Raw genomic sequence first — 16,938 nt, 5'->3', positions numbered from 1 at the left:
AAAATTCAAATCCAGGCTTTTCACAATAAAATGAAGACTGGGCAGACATGACATCTAATCCTAATCTTTTCAATTTTAAAATGTTAAAATGACTCTAGTCAAACAAGTGAATAAAATGAGGTGACTCTACAATAAGATCAGACAAGTTGTTTATTATAGCATGTACAGACATATGTACAGGACAAACATTTTAATTTGAAAAACTTTAATACATTTTCCATGATCACTGGAAACCACCAGTAGATCACAATTAGTACATATATTAAAATACTAACTTAAAACTGTTTACCACACAAACACACAGATGAGAAGGATTCTGCAGAGGGTCCCGTAGCTTATGCAGAGAAGTAAGCTGAGGCTATAGAAGGCTTTGCACGCTGAGGAAAATCTGAAAAAACAGGACCAAGAAGAAATGAAATGAAGCAAACTTGCATCTAATGTGTCAATCAAAACATGATTTCTGCTACAACTCAGATAAGTAGTGATAAATGTCAACAAAGACACAGAGTACAGCGAAGGCAAATATTTAACCAACAATGAAGCAAATAGACATTTTGAATGTCATAATGTTCACCAATAAAGTTTAAACTGTTTACTTGAGTAGGTACCCTGCTAGGGCTGCAACGAGTACTCGAGTACTCGAGTAATGTTCGAGGGCAAAATGCATCGACAGCTAATTTAGTATTCAATGACTCGTTAGTGATGTCATTAAGAACGATTATCTTGTGGCGCAGCGGGGTGATCAGCGTTTTGGGTGCAAGAGACCCTGGGTTCGAAACGCGGGTCACACACACACTCACGGCACCGGGCATGGAGGCGATCTCGGACCAAAGCACTGACACTGCAGCGGTCCAAAGCAGGTATCTGTTAGCTGCAGCCGTATCCATGGGAAAACTATGACATGTACACGTGATTAAATAATAGCAGAAATAATGGGCGAGTATCAAAACACTCGTTTGCTGCAGCCCTATACCCTGCTATGACCTGTTAATTATTAACCTGTATTAACTGTGGGATTTTCTGATATTTTTTAATTTCCAAAATGACAAATAGTTCACGAAAAACTACACAATTTTACCATTTCATTATCAGATTGCCTTCTTACCATTTATAATTAGATACAAAAAGTAATATATTTAATAATATAAAACTTGAAAATCACTTCGCAGACTTGCTGCACACCATTCTGTGCTGTAATGCAGAGTGCTGTTTGCTACATAAAGTGACTGGTTTTACCTCTTTGAAGCAGGTTAGATGGAAGCCCGTAAACTGGGATGCTGTCATCTCTCCTCTCAAAGTACTTATTGTCCAGACCTGTAGACTCTCCACTGAGGAGGAGAAAACACAAAAAAGCACCATTTACACTGGACCAGCAAATTCATTAAGAACCACCTTTGTCTGCAGAGTGGAAATGGCCCCATCTGCATCCACTACCAGGTTTAACAAAACCGCACTTTGAATGCTTTCTGAAGCTACAATATACCTGAGGGAAGAAGTATCCAAACTCACCTGTGTCTGATTGCTGGTTGTCCTGCTCGCTGTTCATTAGGAGTCATGTCAGCAGCTGCCACAGGTGAAACCACAGGTTTGCCTGTGTGTGGATAAAACTGTGCCTGGAAGCAGGAAGTGATGTTGAAGAAGTCAGTGTAAAAGATCTAGTCACAAAAACTGTGATATAACTAGAGTCATGCATTTTACCTGACTGAGGTTTATTATGAAGGATGTAATCGCTACGAGATGTTTACAGTATAGTGCAAAGTGAAGTAAAGGTAATAATCACTATGTTAACATAGTACGGCTGTAAGAAGCCCCGTTAGGTAGTCTTACCCTCAGTCCTGTTGTTGTAGACAACACTGATGGAGTCTCTATCTTCAAAGATTCAGGGGACTGTGCCTTTTTGCTTGACAGTTGCTTTTCATTTAGCTGCTTGTTGAGCCAATTTATAACTGTGGTCAAAGAATAACATGTTAGTAATGTGGAAAAGTGACACACAAGCAACACTGAACCCACCAGCACTAAATGATATTGTACAAAAGGGAAGCCAAATTTGAGTAAAAAGTGGCACTGCCATTGTTTTGGTGATGTGCAACCAGAGTCTGTGCAGTAGGTTGTCACTTTCTCCATGAAGCCCAGTGCATGTTAGGATAGCAGGTTATCAGGAGCTAGTTGAAATGCATAGGGTCTTTAAAGCAGGTACCACACTGTGAGCTCCCAGCAATGGTTAGGATATATGAAATATATATAATATATATGTGCTAACTACAGTTATCAGTGACAAAAGTAAAACATGCTTCCTCACCGTTCTCATTTGTTTTTAACACTTCTCTGCTCTCATTTAGCTTCTGTACCGTCGTCTCCAACTGCTCCTTCAGTTTGGAAATCTGCAAAATAAAAAAAATAAAGAATACTCTACCACTTATCTAAACAACAGTACTACTACTGCTGGCCTGTGGACAGATCTAGACATAAGGCATAGCACACAGTCACATGTCAACATCCTTTGAGGGTTCAAAGGGTTCCTAAAAGCCATGTGTAAGCATTTAGCACATCTTCCATACATACCTGCTCCTCCTTGTTACTGAGCTGCTGATTGGCACTGTGTAGATCCTTCTCAGCGCTCTGAAGTTTTTCTGATGTGTCCTGGAGAACCTTCTCCTGTGACACAGTCACTGTGTTTTTGACTTTGATTTTTCCAACCAGGCCTCGGACCTCCCCCTGCAGCTTCTTAATGATGCCATTAGCCTGAATATAATGGTAGGATCAGACACTGGAGTGGACCAACATTACATATTTAATTGAATTTATGTGTGTGTGTGAAACTCTTCTCACTTCTCATAATTATGCATATATCCACTCTGGTCATGCGTTTCAGCATTTCAATTAAATTCATATACACCTATTACACAAAGCAAGAATGTGGACTTGTATAGCTTGTACTAAATCTAATGGTTGAGTATGATCTAATGATATGCACTATTGATGTGTTCAAAAAAAAAGGAGGCATAATGAAATCTGACACATTAGCAGAAACTGGTGTGTAGGATTAACTATGGGAGTCACTAGTTTTGGTATGTGTGGCTGCAAACTGCATTCAGCTTCACAAACCTTTATCAGCTCCTCAGACAGGGATTTCACCGTTGCTTCTAATTTTTTAACCTGAGTTTCTTTGCTTTCTGCATTTTCTTCCACTGATTCCTAAAAAATGCAAACATGCAAATGAATGTCTGCTGTTTTATACATTTTAGACAACATTACTCAGATATGTAATCACATTGTATTTGTTGGGGAGTATTTTCAGCAAAGTGTTGATTAACATTTGGGCTCGAGTCCAGACAAATCCTACCTTCTGTTGCTGAGTGGCTTCCAGCACCTCTTTAGTGCGGCGCATCAGCTGATCCTTATCTTTGCACTCCTGCTCCAGCACAGCCACTCTCATCTGCAGCTGGCTGACTGTACGCTCCTTCTCATGGACCTCCGTGTCCAGAGTGCTGTTCTCCCTCCTGAGAGACAGGACCTGCTGTTTCAAACGCTGGCATTCCTGTAGGCAGAAGGACACATTGTTTTATTCATCAGAAAATATGCAGGCTGACAGTGAAACTAAAGACAGTGTGAGGAATGAGGCAGAATCCTTATCTTCAGCTACCTTTGGATGCTGCTCAGTTCTCTCTAATCTCAGATTATTATGATATAGCAGCAGGCAGCTGTGTAAACCTTTTAAATATTCAAATGTACAGAGTAGCTGATAAACTCAGAGGGTTTACAGTAAAAGAGACATTTTCCTCATGAGCTACAAGCAGAGAAAATTTAAACTAAACTTTTTCACATTTTTGTGCTGATCAGAGCATATCCCAGCTCAGTTTGTCACCTGCTGAGCTTTTGAAGCAGCAACTTCATTTTAAAGGTAGGGTAGGAGATTTTGAAAACTCAGTGAGAGTCAGTCAGATTTTGAAAGTAAACACACGCCCCTTTCTCTCGGCGTTCACCCCGAAGCCACGCCTCCCAACCAGTCTGTGACTTCGCCATCATGGACGCACCTCTCTGATGCACGCAGAGCAGGAAGAGAGTGACAACCAGCCAATACTCCGTGCATGGGCGCCTCATAGGATTGGCTGATGTTTTTAGAGTTTTATAGCTTCCACAGATGATTCATATTCTTCGTTTTAAAGCGAAACTGCCGAACTGATCGGTTGCTATCGGATTGTAAAGAGAAGTTACACTAATTTAACAAAAAGTGCATCAGAAGGAAATCTCCTACCCTTTAACATACAGTATGTTGCCTATTTTTGTTTAATAGCACATAAAATGTTTCTGTTGGGGCAATAAGTTATTTCACTGCGTATAAGTTTCCACAAGGTATATGTTAAAAAGCTCAGCAAGTGACAAACTGATGCAGTGATTTTTCTAAGGGGTGGCCAAACTGATGCATAACACTGTAGGTGCACTCTGCAGTTTAGAACACCATTCATTCTCATTCATTCACTTACCTCCTCTGCTCCCACGAGTTTAATCTTGATGTCTCTGATAGAAGACTCATTCTTATACTTCTTCTCCGTCAGCTCTCTGCAGGACGCCTCCAGCTCTGTCAGCCTGCTTTGGAGCTGATGGCTGTTCTTTTTATGAGCACTTTCCAGCTCCTGGCGGAGCTGCTCGGTCTGCTCCTGCAGCCTGCTCTGCAACTGAAACACATGCCAAATAAATATATCCTCTGCAGCATAGTTCTGTTCATGCATGATCCAAACAAACACTAGGCCCCGTGCAGGTGAGCTTCTTACCTCCAAAGCCTTCTCTCGCTCTGACTGTAACTCATGAGAGTGACGGCTGGACAGAGAGCTGGAGTGAGATGTCCACTCTGAACGCAGTTTGTCTAACTCTTTGGTCTTCTCAGACAGAGTCTACAACAGAGACAGAAGTTCTGGTGTACAGTGCAGACCTAACACAGATGACTTATTATAAGCCAGCCCTGTGCTTCAACCCACAGAATTTGAAATAAATGGATACAAAGAGTCGCATAGAGCAGGTTTACATTACTGACGCAGAAATGTAGGTCATAAATAACAAGGGTTAAAACATGTGTCAGCACTAATGGGCAAGACACTTTACCTGCATAGCTTCCAGTGTACTCACTGGTGTATGGCGCTCTTTGCTGGGCTGCCTTAAGCAATTTCCCCATTGTGGGACTAATAAAGGTTTCAAATTTAATTTAATTTGGCCAAAATGGTCACCGGTCAACATTTCATCATGTAGCAGAATAAATATTAAAAGATTTTATTAATAAAGAGGAATATTCTTGGCTGAGCAAGGAAGAGCATCCCTTGCTCTCCAACACAGCCCAATGCCAAAGCCTACCTGTTGAGCATAACTCAGCTGCCTGGAGAGGTCCTCCTCGGTCTTCTTAAGCTTTACATCCAGGGCCTGCTTCTCTGCCTGGAAAAAACAAAAACGAAACTGACTATAACCATAAAATGGTAATGTTAGAGTTGCGAACAACTAACAGTGTACTATAGAAGCCAACGCCACAATGAGTTTTCATTTCAGTGCGCCATTGAACAGGCAGTAGATAGTATGCCGATTCTGACCTTCAGAGAGGAGAGGCACACTGCCAGGTAGTCTTTGACCTCTTTGTCAGATCCCTGAGCGAGCCGTAAAGACAAGTGGTTTAGATGCTTGAATGCATTTGTCTCTACAACACTGAAGCTGGCAGGGCCTTCCAGCAACGGAGACTGACATGAGAGGTGGAGGAGAAACCTGTGAAAAAGCATCAAGCAATCATGCATTATGTGGTGGGTTAAAACAAACATATTACTAATAATTCATCCCATCAAACTACTGGATGAACTGATTAAAATTTGATACTGTCAAGAGGAGAGAAATCAAAAAGTAAATGCTGATAAGTTCAGTTGATAAGTACAAGCTTTTTAAAGGGGTTCCAGCACCAACAGCTGTGGTAAATTAGTATTTGTTGATATCCGGCAGCAGCCTACTCAGACTACTGGTGCAGTCATCTACAAATGTGGGTTTAGGGTCCTACATAAATGACTGGCAGATACACATAGCAGCAAAACTACTGGCCAGGTTAAACAGTTTTTTCTTTAGGCTCTCCAACCTGGGAAACACCTTGTAAACCTGATAATGTGTCTATTGATGTTGCATGGTCCGCCATAGAAGAGTGCATCATGGAGAACTAAATAGTGTACTGTAAATTGTATAAAGCTATGATAGGTTAAAGCGGTTTCTGGCATCTTCACTTCACTAACCTCAATGTCTACCCTGCATAGAACTCAATCAAATGTACTGAGGCCATTGGATGTTAATCTGGCAGATTTCGTCCTACCTGGGACTGTGTGACTCTTGTTCAGAATAGCACAGGTTAAGCAGGTCAATAAACTTCTGAGGAAATGATGCAAAGTCTATGAGCAGCCCCTGCTGGACCTTTAAGCTGCCCAGACAAAAAAAAACAGTGAGGGTTCAGTTCAAACACCACTCAACTTGACACTTTTTCACCTGTACTTACCTTTGGAAATCTTCTTCTGATATGGAGAGGTTGAAGAGAAAATATGGATCAATATCATCTGTAAGTCTTACTAAAAGATCCTGTTATAAACAAATACAAGAAAAGATTAGTCAGCATAATAATCGCACAATAATGGATAAAAGGTTGAAGTGTTTTCCAACTACTTTAAAACAAGCAACACTATCTATTCCCCCCCCCAAAACTCATACTCACCCTTTTGTGAACTGGGCTTGTTGTCAACTGAAGGTCAATGGTAACACGCACATTTGCCTTCCTGTGAAGTTAAAGCATTAAACTAAGTTAAAACAGAAGTGAGTAGGTATCTCAGGGAGCACATTCTCCCCCTAAATTGGCTGTAGGTCCATTATGTCTATGTTAGCCCTGCATTAGACTAGCGCCCTGTCCAAGGTGTGCCCCAACTCTCGCCTATTGACAAATAGATAAAATGCACTATATAAATAAAATTGGATTCAATTGTCTCGTTCCAGTCACCAACGCCACGTTGCACCACAGACTGTCCGGGGGTTGACTGATGCTTTAATCCAGGTCTGGGAGGAGATCCCTCAGGAGAACATCCACCGCCTCATCAGGAGCAGGCCCAGGCGTTGTAGGGAGGTCACATGGAGGCCACACACACTGCTGAGCCTCATTCTTGTCTAAAGGAATTTCCACTTGAGTTGGATGTGATTTTTATTTTGGGTATAATTCCAAATCCAGACCTCCATAGGATCATAATTTTGATTTATTTTACATTGATAATTTTTATGTTATTTTGTTATAGACGTATTCCAATATGTTTATATATACACACACACACACACATTGATATATTGATTGGGCTCTAGTTGTTTTATTATCTACCTGTGGTTCACCTATTGTATTTTAATTTGCTTTGTGAAGCACCCTGTAACTTTGCATTAGAAATGTGCTACTGGTATATATTATATGAATGATAAGAACCATCTGTTGCTAAAGTTTATTGTTGTGCACTGATTGAAGTTAAGCAATCTTAATCAAAAATAAAGTCTGATTTCTGAAGTTGCATCTGTGTATTAGTCTTTGTAAACACAGAAACACCTCGGGTTTAAAAGCAGGTTTTAACAAGTTGCTCCGGTGTGAATACATGCTGCGGGCCAGACTTCTGCTGGTGGTACTATCCTGACCCCGGGTTGTGTTTTGTTTCACTCATTGTGAGCCCACGGATGAAATTTCAGTCCCCAAACAAGTGAACGTCAAAGCCTTACCTCTCCTCGCAGTCTCTGCACCTCACATTAACTTGTAGAACTTTGCTGAAGAGCTCCTCCATATTTGGCACGTTAGCACACGTTAAAAGTACACATGAGAAGATACACGGTTAATTACATTGGGCGCACGCCTCTGTCACTGCGATTGTTATTCCTCGGTAGGCTATTCAGAATTTGGCGCTTTTCAGCCGCCAACTGGTTCCACCTGGAAACGGAACGTGACTCCTTCTTTTCTTTCTGAAGTTTAACAGGCTTCTTGTCGCCACCTACTGACTGGGAGTAGAACGCAACAAAACATGGCATGTTTTCATCAGGACGGATACGTGAACCAGCACTGATTGGTTGCCTCTCCAGTCTCCACATTCTATTGGATATTACAGGGAATGTCCCGCCCTCCTTCGAATTCCACAGCAGGGCTCTCTTTCCATTGGTCCACGGGTCGGAGAGCAGAGAACAACAAACAAGATAGGGTGAAGATCGTCGGGATGGATGCAGGTAAGCGAGATTTTATAAAAAATAACAATTTTCCTCTCCTCTAGTAGGCAAGTGTTGCCAAAAATAAGCATAGTATCACCATTACAGCTGGCAACACATCCCTTGACCTGTCATGGAAGGTTTGCCAACGCCAGCTACCAGACCAACACAGACCCTTGTTGCTTTGTAGCTTCGGTGACGTTAGCCCGCTAAAGTGATGACTAAAGCTAACAGCTAATGGACGTTAGCTTGCTGTTTTTGCCAAATATGCTGGATTTCCCGCTTTGACAGTTGACTGTGTGTCTGTAAAACTTCCAGTAGTGTCCTGGTTGTCATTTACCTTAAACGGATCCGTTGCTGTTCGATCTTAATAAGTTGTCTTCTGTCCTTCGTGTAACTGTTATTGCTAACATTATGTTACGCCCAAGATGAGCATCACAGTGGATGCACTGTCACCATCATATCAGGAAACTGTTAGCACATATGCTATTTGATATGAGGAAGGTTTGAAGTGTGAAGCAAGGCTCCAGCTGATTTTAGACTGCTTTGTTACATCTACTTCATAGCTGTAAATTACAGCTTTCTGAGTGCAAGCTAAGTGACAGCTAGCCTGTCAAGTTGTGTTGTGTGTTCGTGTTACTAACTTTATGTATAAAGAATACAAGTTTTCTCTAAAAACTTTCAACTGAATCCATCTCTAGTGAACATTAATAGGCACCAACTGGGAAAATGGATTAAAATAAGATGTGGTATAAACCAGAGTGATGTCCAGATAGGAAGCTGGGCTTTGTGCCAAGTGTTTCTATCTGCAGTGAAACGTCTGCAAACAGCAGGCTGTTACTGTGATTGCACTCTTTGCTGTCTGACACTTCAGGATTTCTGCGCATAGTAATCATCCTTTAAAGATGGATAACAAACTGTGCATTTCATGTTTTTAGGAAAAGCACAACACTCTTGTTGAACCAGCAGAGATGTTGATCAAAGCTGGTGAATCAGTGCAACATGGCATAGATTATAAGCTTTGGTGTACAATTGTTGTTGCTTTGTTTATTACTAAAAGATAATGTTAAAATAGGATACTTTAAGCCTGTCCTGCAACAAATGTTGTCAGTCTCTTTAACCTTTAAAGACCACTGATCTCTGACTGATGTATGGTTGTATATGGGTTGTGTTCATTTCACTTTGATTGCATTTCCTGGAGCTTGATTTTTTATTTATGCCACTGACAAAAAACGTTTGATTGATTTTAAAGACGGCCTCGTAATATGTTCTTGGAAGTGAGCTGGATTGTATAGGCAACTAATGGACACTCCATCTACACTCACTGACAGATTTGTTTGCTGCAACAAGTGGCCAGTGGTTAATAATAATATTGTGTCTCCCCTCTAGCTTCCCACAGACTTACAGTTGTCTTGTTTTCCAGCCACTTTGACATACGACACACTTCGCTTTGGTGAGTTTGAAGATTTTCCTGAGACCTCAGAGCCTGTGTGGATCTTGGGAAAAGAATATAATGCACTCACAGGTGGGACCTTAGCATGTGGAGTCTAGTTGGCAAAGCCATGTTTGATGCGGTTGTATTGTAAAAAGCTGATTTCTGCTCTCTGTGTAGAGAAAGATGAGATTTTATCAGACGTCACTTCAAGACTGTGGTTCACATACAGAAAAAACTTCCCACCAATTGGTAAGTTGATAAAAGAAACATGTTATTTTAGTTGATATCTTGTCATTTGAGTTGACAAAAAGGATGTCATGGATGATTTATGAATCGTTAACAGGAGGAACTGGACCTACATCAGACACAGGCTGGGGATGTATGTTACGGTGCGGCCAGATGATCCTAGGGGAGGCCTTGATGTGTAGACATTTGGGCAGAGGTAAGACAGCTTTGGCCATGTGGCATGTAATGTAATGTAATTCACTTCCTGTCCCCACATTTCCTGACTATCTATATTCTATCTGCCTAATAAAGGCATATCAAAATGTAAACAAAAACACAATCTAAGAATATTCATGTAGACATTGTGAAAACCATTGTTTTAACTGTATGGTTCTAACATTTCTTCTCCAGTGAGTCGACTGTACCAAACAGAGCTTTATTTAAGCAGACTGGATAAGTGGCTTTTTGTTTTCAGACTGGAGATGGGCCAAAGGCCAGAAACAAAGAGAAGAGTACATCAGTATTCTCAACGCCTTCATTGACAAAAAAGACAGCTATTATTCCATCCATCAAATTGGTAAGTTGTGAATGTCAAACCCTGCCAATTATATCAAGGGCTGTCCACAAAGAGTCTGTATAAATTTGCTCTTTTGTTTCTGCAGCCCAAATGGGAGTTGGAGAGGGAAAGCCTATAGGCCAGTGGTATGGACCAAACACAGTCGCACAGGTCCTCAAGTAAGTATTGGAAAGAAGTCAAGGTTTTTATGTATTTTTATACCTCATATTTTAGGGCTACAAGCACAAGCAAGTACAGTAGTTGATGGATAGCCCACAAAGATATTACATTCACTACAAAGGAAAGCCAACTAATACAGTAAATCCTCACATAGTGAAAACTGGAGCCAAGAAATTACTGGTATTACTTGTTGGTGAATTCAAGATTCATGTGACATTTTAATAAACTTGTAAAATACATTTAAGTTCTTTAAAAACATTCATAAAACAGCTTTTTTTTAAAAGTTTTTAACCATGCATTCTGTTTGTTAGCTTGGCCTGTTTCTGCAGCTGCATTGCAGGGATGTTATCAGCTGACCTACCACTTAGCGCTGCTTTATTAAAGCCATTTTATTTAATAGTTTTCATATAAAATTACTGCATTTGGTGTAACTGAGACTCACCTTATATTGACATCCCACTGTCAAACAAAAACAGATGAGATACTGCAATGTAAACAAGTGTGTTTTCAGTTTGTTAAAACCCAAATGTGTGACTGTTTTATTGCCTTGCATTCAGGAAGCTGGCAGTGTTTGATACATGGAGCAGATTAGTTGTGCATGTGGCGATGGACAACACTGTGGTCATCGAGGAGATCAGTGAGTATAAGCAGTTAAAAGTCTTGTGATTGTTTACACTCTCTCGATAATAAACAATTAGGAATTTCTGGTAAAAGATTCCAAGTAGCAGAATAAATACCATATTTTCCGGACTGTAAGTCGCACTTTTTTTCCATCCTTTGGCCTTGTGTCCTGACGTCACATTACAGATATAATAGTAGCTGTTCTGTCCCTCCCCTGATGGTTCTCTTCCACCTCCAACTTGTCCACACTTTGCATTCCGAGCATAGGTGACGCCTATGCTCGGAATGCAACGTTCATGCAACGTGTGCTTGCAGCTGATTCTAAGCTCGCTAATTCCAGACAGCTATAGCACACAGTAGTCTGCCTTTTACTCATTTACAGGATGTTTATAGGAATTTCTGTGCAGTGAAGCTAATAATTTCTCCGCGCGAGGACTTGTTGAAATGCATGTGTCTCACTCTCAATACCACTTACCGGTAAGTTAAGAGGAATTCAAGAGGCAACGTTACGCTAAAAACGTAGTGATTTATGCTGCTGGTGCCACTAATGGTCCAGTGCGACTTATCTATGGGTTTTTCTTCATTCATTCATTACGCATTTTTTGAGTGGTGCGACGTATATACTCCGGTGCGACCTATATGACAATGTGAGTAATGTTTTTTGTGTTTTGTGATCATTTATGTTCGCTGCAGAGCGTCTTTGTATGCCCTGGCTGGATGCTGCAGGAGCTTGTGGTGAAACAGAGGGAGTGGGGGAGCTCAATGGCTGCCTGGAGGGAGCGTGCGCGCTGGCTGAGGAGGAGACGGCTCTCTGGAAACCTTTGGTCCTGCTCATCCCCCTCAGGCTGGGCCTGAGCGATATAAATGAGGCCTACATTGAAACCCTTAAGGTGAGAAACTTTACAATGCACACTAAATAAATGATCTTAGAGGTTTTCAAAGGGGCACAAAAATAAACTGATTAGAATTTGTTTGAAGGTCTCAAACTTCACAACACAGGTTGGCTACAACGCTAGAAATTATACGCTAATTATGACAGAATCTCCATGGTGTAATGATACTTTACAGCCATGTTCTGGAAGAGGCTTTATTAACTGTTACTAGCATATGCCATTTGAATCTCTGTAAACCAGTTACATAACAAGTCTTTATGACAAAAAAAGGTGTAAACTCAAAAACATATCTTCATCTGCTGCATCAATATCATTACAAGCTGTCATATGCCTGGCCTGGCTATCAATTACACAAGAATATAACCTAAATACAGATGTATTTATAGTTGCTTTAGTTAAACAACACAAGAAGGCCTCTGGTATTTATTCTTGTGAATTTCAAAGAATCAGACAACAGATTGCGAGAAGCTGTTAAAACACCTTATCTACTGGCCAATAAATGCATCATGTATGTTTATCCTTCAGTCCAGAAATATCAACATGTATTTTCATATAAAACAACTACTTCTGCATGACTTAAAGGTAGGGTGGGAGATTTTGAAAACTCAGCGAGTCAGCCAGATTTCTAAAATAAACACACGCCCCGTTCTCTCGGAGCTCACCCCGAAGCCACGCCTCCAGTCACATGGACGCGCATCACCTGAAGACGAGCTGTGACTTCGGCCATCATGCACGTACCTCTCTGGTGCGCACAGAGCAGGAAGAGAGTGACAACCAGCCAATACTCCACGCAGGGTCGCCTCGTAGGATTGGCTGATGTTTTTAGTGTTTTATAGCTTCCACAGATGATTCATATTGTTCATTTTAAAGTGAAACTGCCGAACTAATGGGTTGCTATCAGATTGTAAAGAGAAGTTACACTAATTTAACAAAAAGTGCATCAGAATGAAATCTCCTACCCTACCTTTAATCATTTGATATAGCAAAAATAAGAACGAATTGCTTGTGACCTGTGAACTGGTTTGTAGAAAATGCAATCAGTATGTGGCAAATCAGTTAATTGTCCAAGATTAGTAACACCCATTGACATGTAGAAAATCATTGTCCACACTGATCCCAGTTCATTTCAATTACAAAATCAATAATAATTTGAAAATCCTTATTTGCTTATTTACAATTGATGGCTTAAAAATGAGTTCTTTCTGCTTGTAGCTGTGATTTTGTTGTTTCCATCCAAGTGCAGGACTAATAAATTGCAGTAAAAATGAGAAAGAATGTCACAGGAATGAAAAACTGTTCAGGATAGGGAGGATTTAAAGTAACTGTAAGCCCAATGCAGCTATAGCTGGGGTGAGATAAACCCTTTTGTCTCTTTTCACAGCAATGCTTCATGCTGCCTCAGTCCCTGGGTGTTATTGGGGGAAAACCCAACAGTGCCCATTACTTCATTGGTTATGTCGGTATGTCTCGTCTTTGTGTTTGTGGAAACGTGGTTTTGCAGACAGCTTTTTTTTGTCGTTCATGGTGACAACAGTATGTCTCTGAACGTGTCATTGTCCTGCAGGAGAGGAACTTATCTACTTAGACCCACACACCACACAGCCTGCAGTGGAGCCATGTGAGGACGGTCAGGTCCCCAATGAGACATACCACTGTCAGCACCCACCCTGTCGCATGCACATTTGTGAACTGGACCCATCCATAGCAGCGGTAGGATGGCCAGGGGAGGGTTTTGTATCTCACACTAAACCATGGTTAAATGTGAACATGAGAAAACAATCAGCCTTGCAACATCTGACTGAAGAGGTAGCAAGCCTGATTGTTTTCTGGTGTCTGCCAGGGTTTCTTCTGCAGAACAGAGGACGAGTTTGACGAATGGTGTATGCGCATAAGAAGGGTATGTCTCTGAACCTCTGATGATCCACCTTGTAAAAGGAATCAGTACATTAAAACATGCTGTGGTCCTACTCCTTTAGCTGTCCTGCAACAGAGGGGGCCTGCCCATGTTTGAACTAGTAGACAGCCAGCCTTCTCATTTGGTCAGCGTGGATGCCCTTAACCTTACTCCTGGTAAATAAGCCACATAATTTTGGTCAAATATATCACTAAAATTCACTGAATAAACAATTGTTTGACCTGTCTTCACAGACTTCTCAGACTCGGACAGGTTGGAGCGGTTCTTCGACTCAGAGGATGAAGAGTTTGAGATCCTGTCCCTGTGAGGAACTTAATGAACAATGATTTACTGTTCTTAACAGTATGCGAAAGATTCTCTCTCTTCTCTGTATCAGAAGGGAAACCTGAGGGGATGAACATTATCTGGAGACCTCTTGAGCAAGTCCAGCTCCAATGGTGTAGTCAGAGTGTGTCACACAGCGTTCTTCTCAACAGCCTTTGATTGCTCTCTATCCAACATTGAGACTGCCTGGTGGAAGCTGTAGCAGGAGCTCAGGATAAATTCTGTATGCACATCTTCACATACATGTGTTTCCATTTGAGTCTTAACACTTTAAATGTTTATTCTGAAGTGATATGGTGCCTTTCCCTGACTCCATAATTTGCCATAACAGTTTTATGTTGTATAGGAACACAACGGTTAATGATGCCCACGGCTTACGCAGTTTGTCACTAATAACTGAAGTTTGTAACAGCCTGTAATGAAACCAAATTTAGTCAGATCTGAAGACAAGTTGTATTAGTTGTTCATGCAAACGTACCCTTGCCAAGTCTGCATACACTAGTTAATTTGAAGATTATTTATTATATATAGGCAGGTGACAGAACAATAGACATGTAAGAGGAATAAACAATAAAATCAGAATCTGATATTTGAAAACTGTTTACCTCTCTTCAGTTGTAAGAGGATGTGATTATTATATTTGGCCTATAGCCACTTATATGTGGTGTGGTGTGCAAACTAGTAAACGATAGAACCATTTCAGGTTCACTTCCACAACTCTCCAAGTGGCAGGTTCTGTGCTGTATTGATAGCATTAAGGCTGTGGTCCATGATGTTATTGTGCACACCATCGATATTCTGTGAGGCGTCAATCACCTGAGATAGACAGAAAGGTGGTAAATATTATGGATTTGAACGATTAGTGGGAATAACTCTTCAATCCAGGTCATGCTCCTACCTGCCAGTTCACTGACGTGTCCTTCATCAGCTCATCAAACCTCTGTTGAACCACTTTTTGGAAAGCACTGGTCTCATATCTCTCTTCTCCAAACTGACCTCTGAGTGCAGCATCAGCCGGGCTCAGCTTCAGAAACATGACAAGGTCAGGCTTCGGCAGTCCCACGTCGGGTTTCATGCACCAGTCCAGACAGAAACCCTGAACAGGAACAAAAGCATCTGTTGCTCCTCAAACATGCAATATACTGTTGGATGTAGAGGGAACAAAAATAAAGAAACTCACCGGCTTAGCACTGGTGAAAGCAACTCCAGAGAAGGCATACCTATCCACAACCAAGGTGATGCCCTGCTCTAGCTTCTTCTTCATAGTAGGCCTTCAGGTTAGTGTTTATGTTCAAGATCAAAATGCATAAGAAAAACCAAACAATGTGAATATGACGTTTTAATGCGCTACACAATCTGGTCTAGAAGTGTGTATAAAGAATGAGTACTTGAATGGAGCTAATAGAAGGTACACTTTTGTTTGAATTTATTTTTTGGCTTCTAAAACATATTTAAACATATTTTGATGATTATTGTAAAATGATGTGACGTCATAGTGACAAGGGTGAAACTGTAACAGTCTACGTGATCTTGTCATACTGGCGATTCTTGGTGAGTACTGCAGAATTTATTGCTGACAGTCTGGGTTCCATTGTCCCGGTCAGCTTTTCCTGTTAGCCCCCCAACACCAACACCTCCCTACATGCCTGCAGCCATTACTAATGTAGTCAACATACTGCGTTTTTTTTTTGCTGCGTCGTGTGTCTAAACACTATTTTGACCTAAATAAGACCTGTAATGTTGACTTGGAATGAGTGATTTTTGCAGCGTTGTGGTGCATGTGAAGCAGAGAGGTCTTACACCAGCTCCCAGCGGTTTGCAGAAAACAGCAGGTGCACCGTGTGGTCCTCCAAATCGCTCTTTTTCTCCAGGTAAGAGCTGATCAGCTGTCCAATCGTTGTAGTTCTATCTGCACCAAGAAACCATGACACGTTATACTAACCAGACCTCTGCACCTGGACTGAAAGACATGGTGGCGCACTGGTATGCTGACATTATGTGGTAAAAGCAGCTCGTCTTACCCGGGAACCTCATCACTTCTGCAGGTCGGCCGCTCTGTTGCAGGGCCTGCACTAGTCTCTTGCATTGAGTGGTTTTTCCGGCTTTGTCCACTCCCTCCAGCACAATGAGCGCTCCTCTCTTGGACGCCATCACTGTTTGGTTTATTGGCGCCGTGGTGAAAATAACAGGAAAGTACTGATATCTAACTGAAGTTCCTACCACAGCACCGACCTCTTACCGCGCCTTTTAAGCAAAATGTCAACACGGAAGTTTGGCCACGCACTTCCGGTTTCCGTTTTTTTTTCAAAAACTTTATTCGAAAATATATTTTATTCTGAAATATTAAGTACTATAAAAATGTAAAAATAAGGGTAAATAAAAGTAAATAATACACATATTTCTGCACGTAGCAACAAAGCAGAACTATAACGGCACAGTGTGAAAGCTGTAAACATGGAATTTATTTTTTGTAAAACAGAAATGAAAAGAATAATGATCATATTATTTCATATCTAAGAATTCGTTTTGATATTTTATTACGTGTTTTTTGATATTATAC

At 41.0% G+C, this 16,938-nt stretch overlaps 3 protein-coding genes across 3 annotated transcripts; 1 reads left to right on the top strand and 2 right to left on the bottom strand.

Annotated features, from left to right (window-relative positions):
• Positions 1-258: 258 nt before the first annotated feature.
• sass6 (SAS-6 centriolar assembly protein) lies at positions 259-8,683 on the bottom strand. The gene is made up of 16 exons (XM_028403664.1): positions 7,756-8,683; positions 6,725-6,785; positions 6,512-6,591; positions 6,332-6,436; positions 5,577-5,745; positions 5,347-5,424; positions 4,773-4,892; positions 4,485-4,676; positions 3,344-3,538; positions 3,106-3,195; positions 2,563-2,742; positions 2,300-2,381; positions 1,828-1,946; positions 1,510-1,613; positions 1,237-1,328; positions 259-388 (listed from the first exon to the last, which is right to left on the bottom strand). Exons 1-16 carry the CDS (start codon positions 7,815-7,817, stop codon positions 336-338), a joined length of 1,782 nt encoding a protein of 593 aa, XP_028259465.1. The 5' UTR covers positions 7,818-8,683; the 3' UTR covers positions 259-335.
• atg4b (autophagy related 4B, cysteine peptidase) lies at positions 8,094-14,975 on the top strand. Its single transcript, XM_028403666.1, has 14 exons — positions 8,094-8,250; positions 9,653-9,754; positions 9,842-9,913; positions 10,008-10,106; positions 10,365-10,466; positions 10,552-10,624; positions 11,183-11,262; positions 11,940-12,136; positions 13,521-13,599; positions 13,704-13,849; positions 13,980-14,036; positions 14,116-14,209; positions 14,288-14,357; positions 14,431-14,975. The coding sequence occupies exons 1-14, from the start codon at positions 8,139-8,141 to the stop codon at positions 14,441-14,443; spliced, it is 1,296 nt and encodes a 431-aa protein (XP_028259467.1). The 5' UTR covers positions 8,094-8,138; the 3' UTR covers positions 14,444-14,975.
• On the bottom strand, positions 14,881-16,649 carry dtymk (deoxythymidylate kinase (thymidylate kinase)). The gene is made up of 5 exons (XM_028403667.1): positions 16,400-16,649; positions 16,179-16,287; positions 15,559-15,649; positions 15,277-15,474; positions 14,881-15,194 (listed from the first exon to the last, which is right to left on the bottom strand). The coding sequence occupies exons 1-5, from the start codon at positions 16,527-16,529 to the stop codon at positions 15,084-15,086; spliced, it is 639 nt and encodes a 212-aa protein (XP_028259468.1). The 5' UTR covers positions 16,530-16,649; the 3' UTR covers positions 14,881-15,083.
• Positions 16,650-16,938: the final 289 nt, after the last annotated feature.

Source organism: Parambassis ranga, chromosome 4 (genome assembly GCF_900634625.1).
Source record: "Parambassis ranga chromosome 4, fParRan2.1, whole genome shotgun sequence".
Taxonomy (NCBI): Eukaryota; Metazoa; Chordata; class Actinopteri; family Ambassidae; genus Parambassis; species Parambassis ranga.
This window is presented reverse-complemented; position numbering and strand designations above follow the sequence as displayed.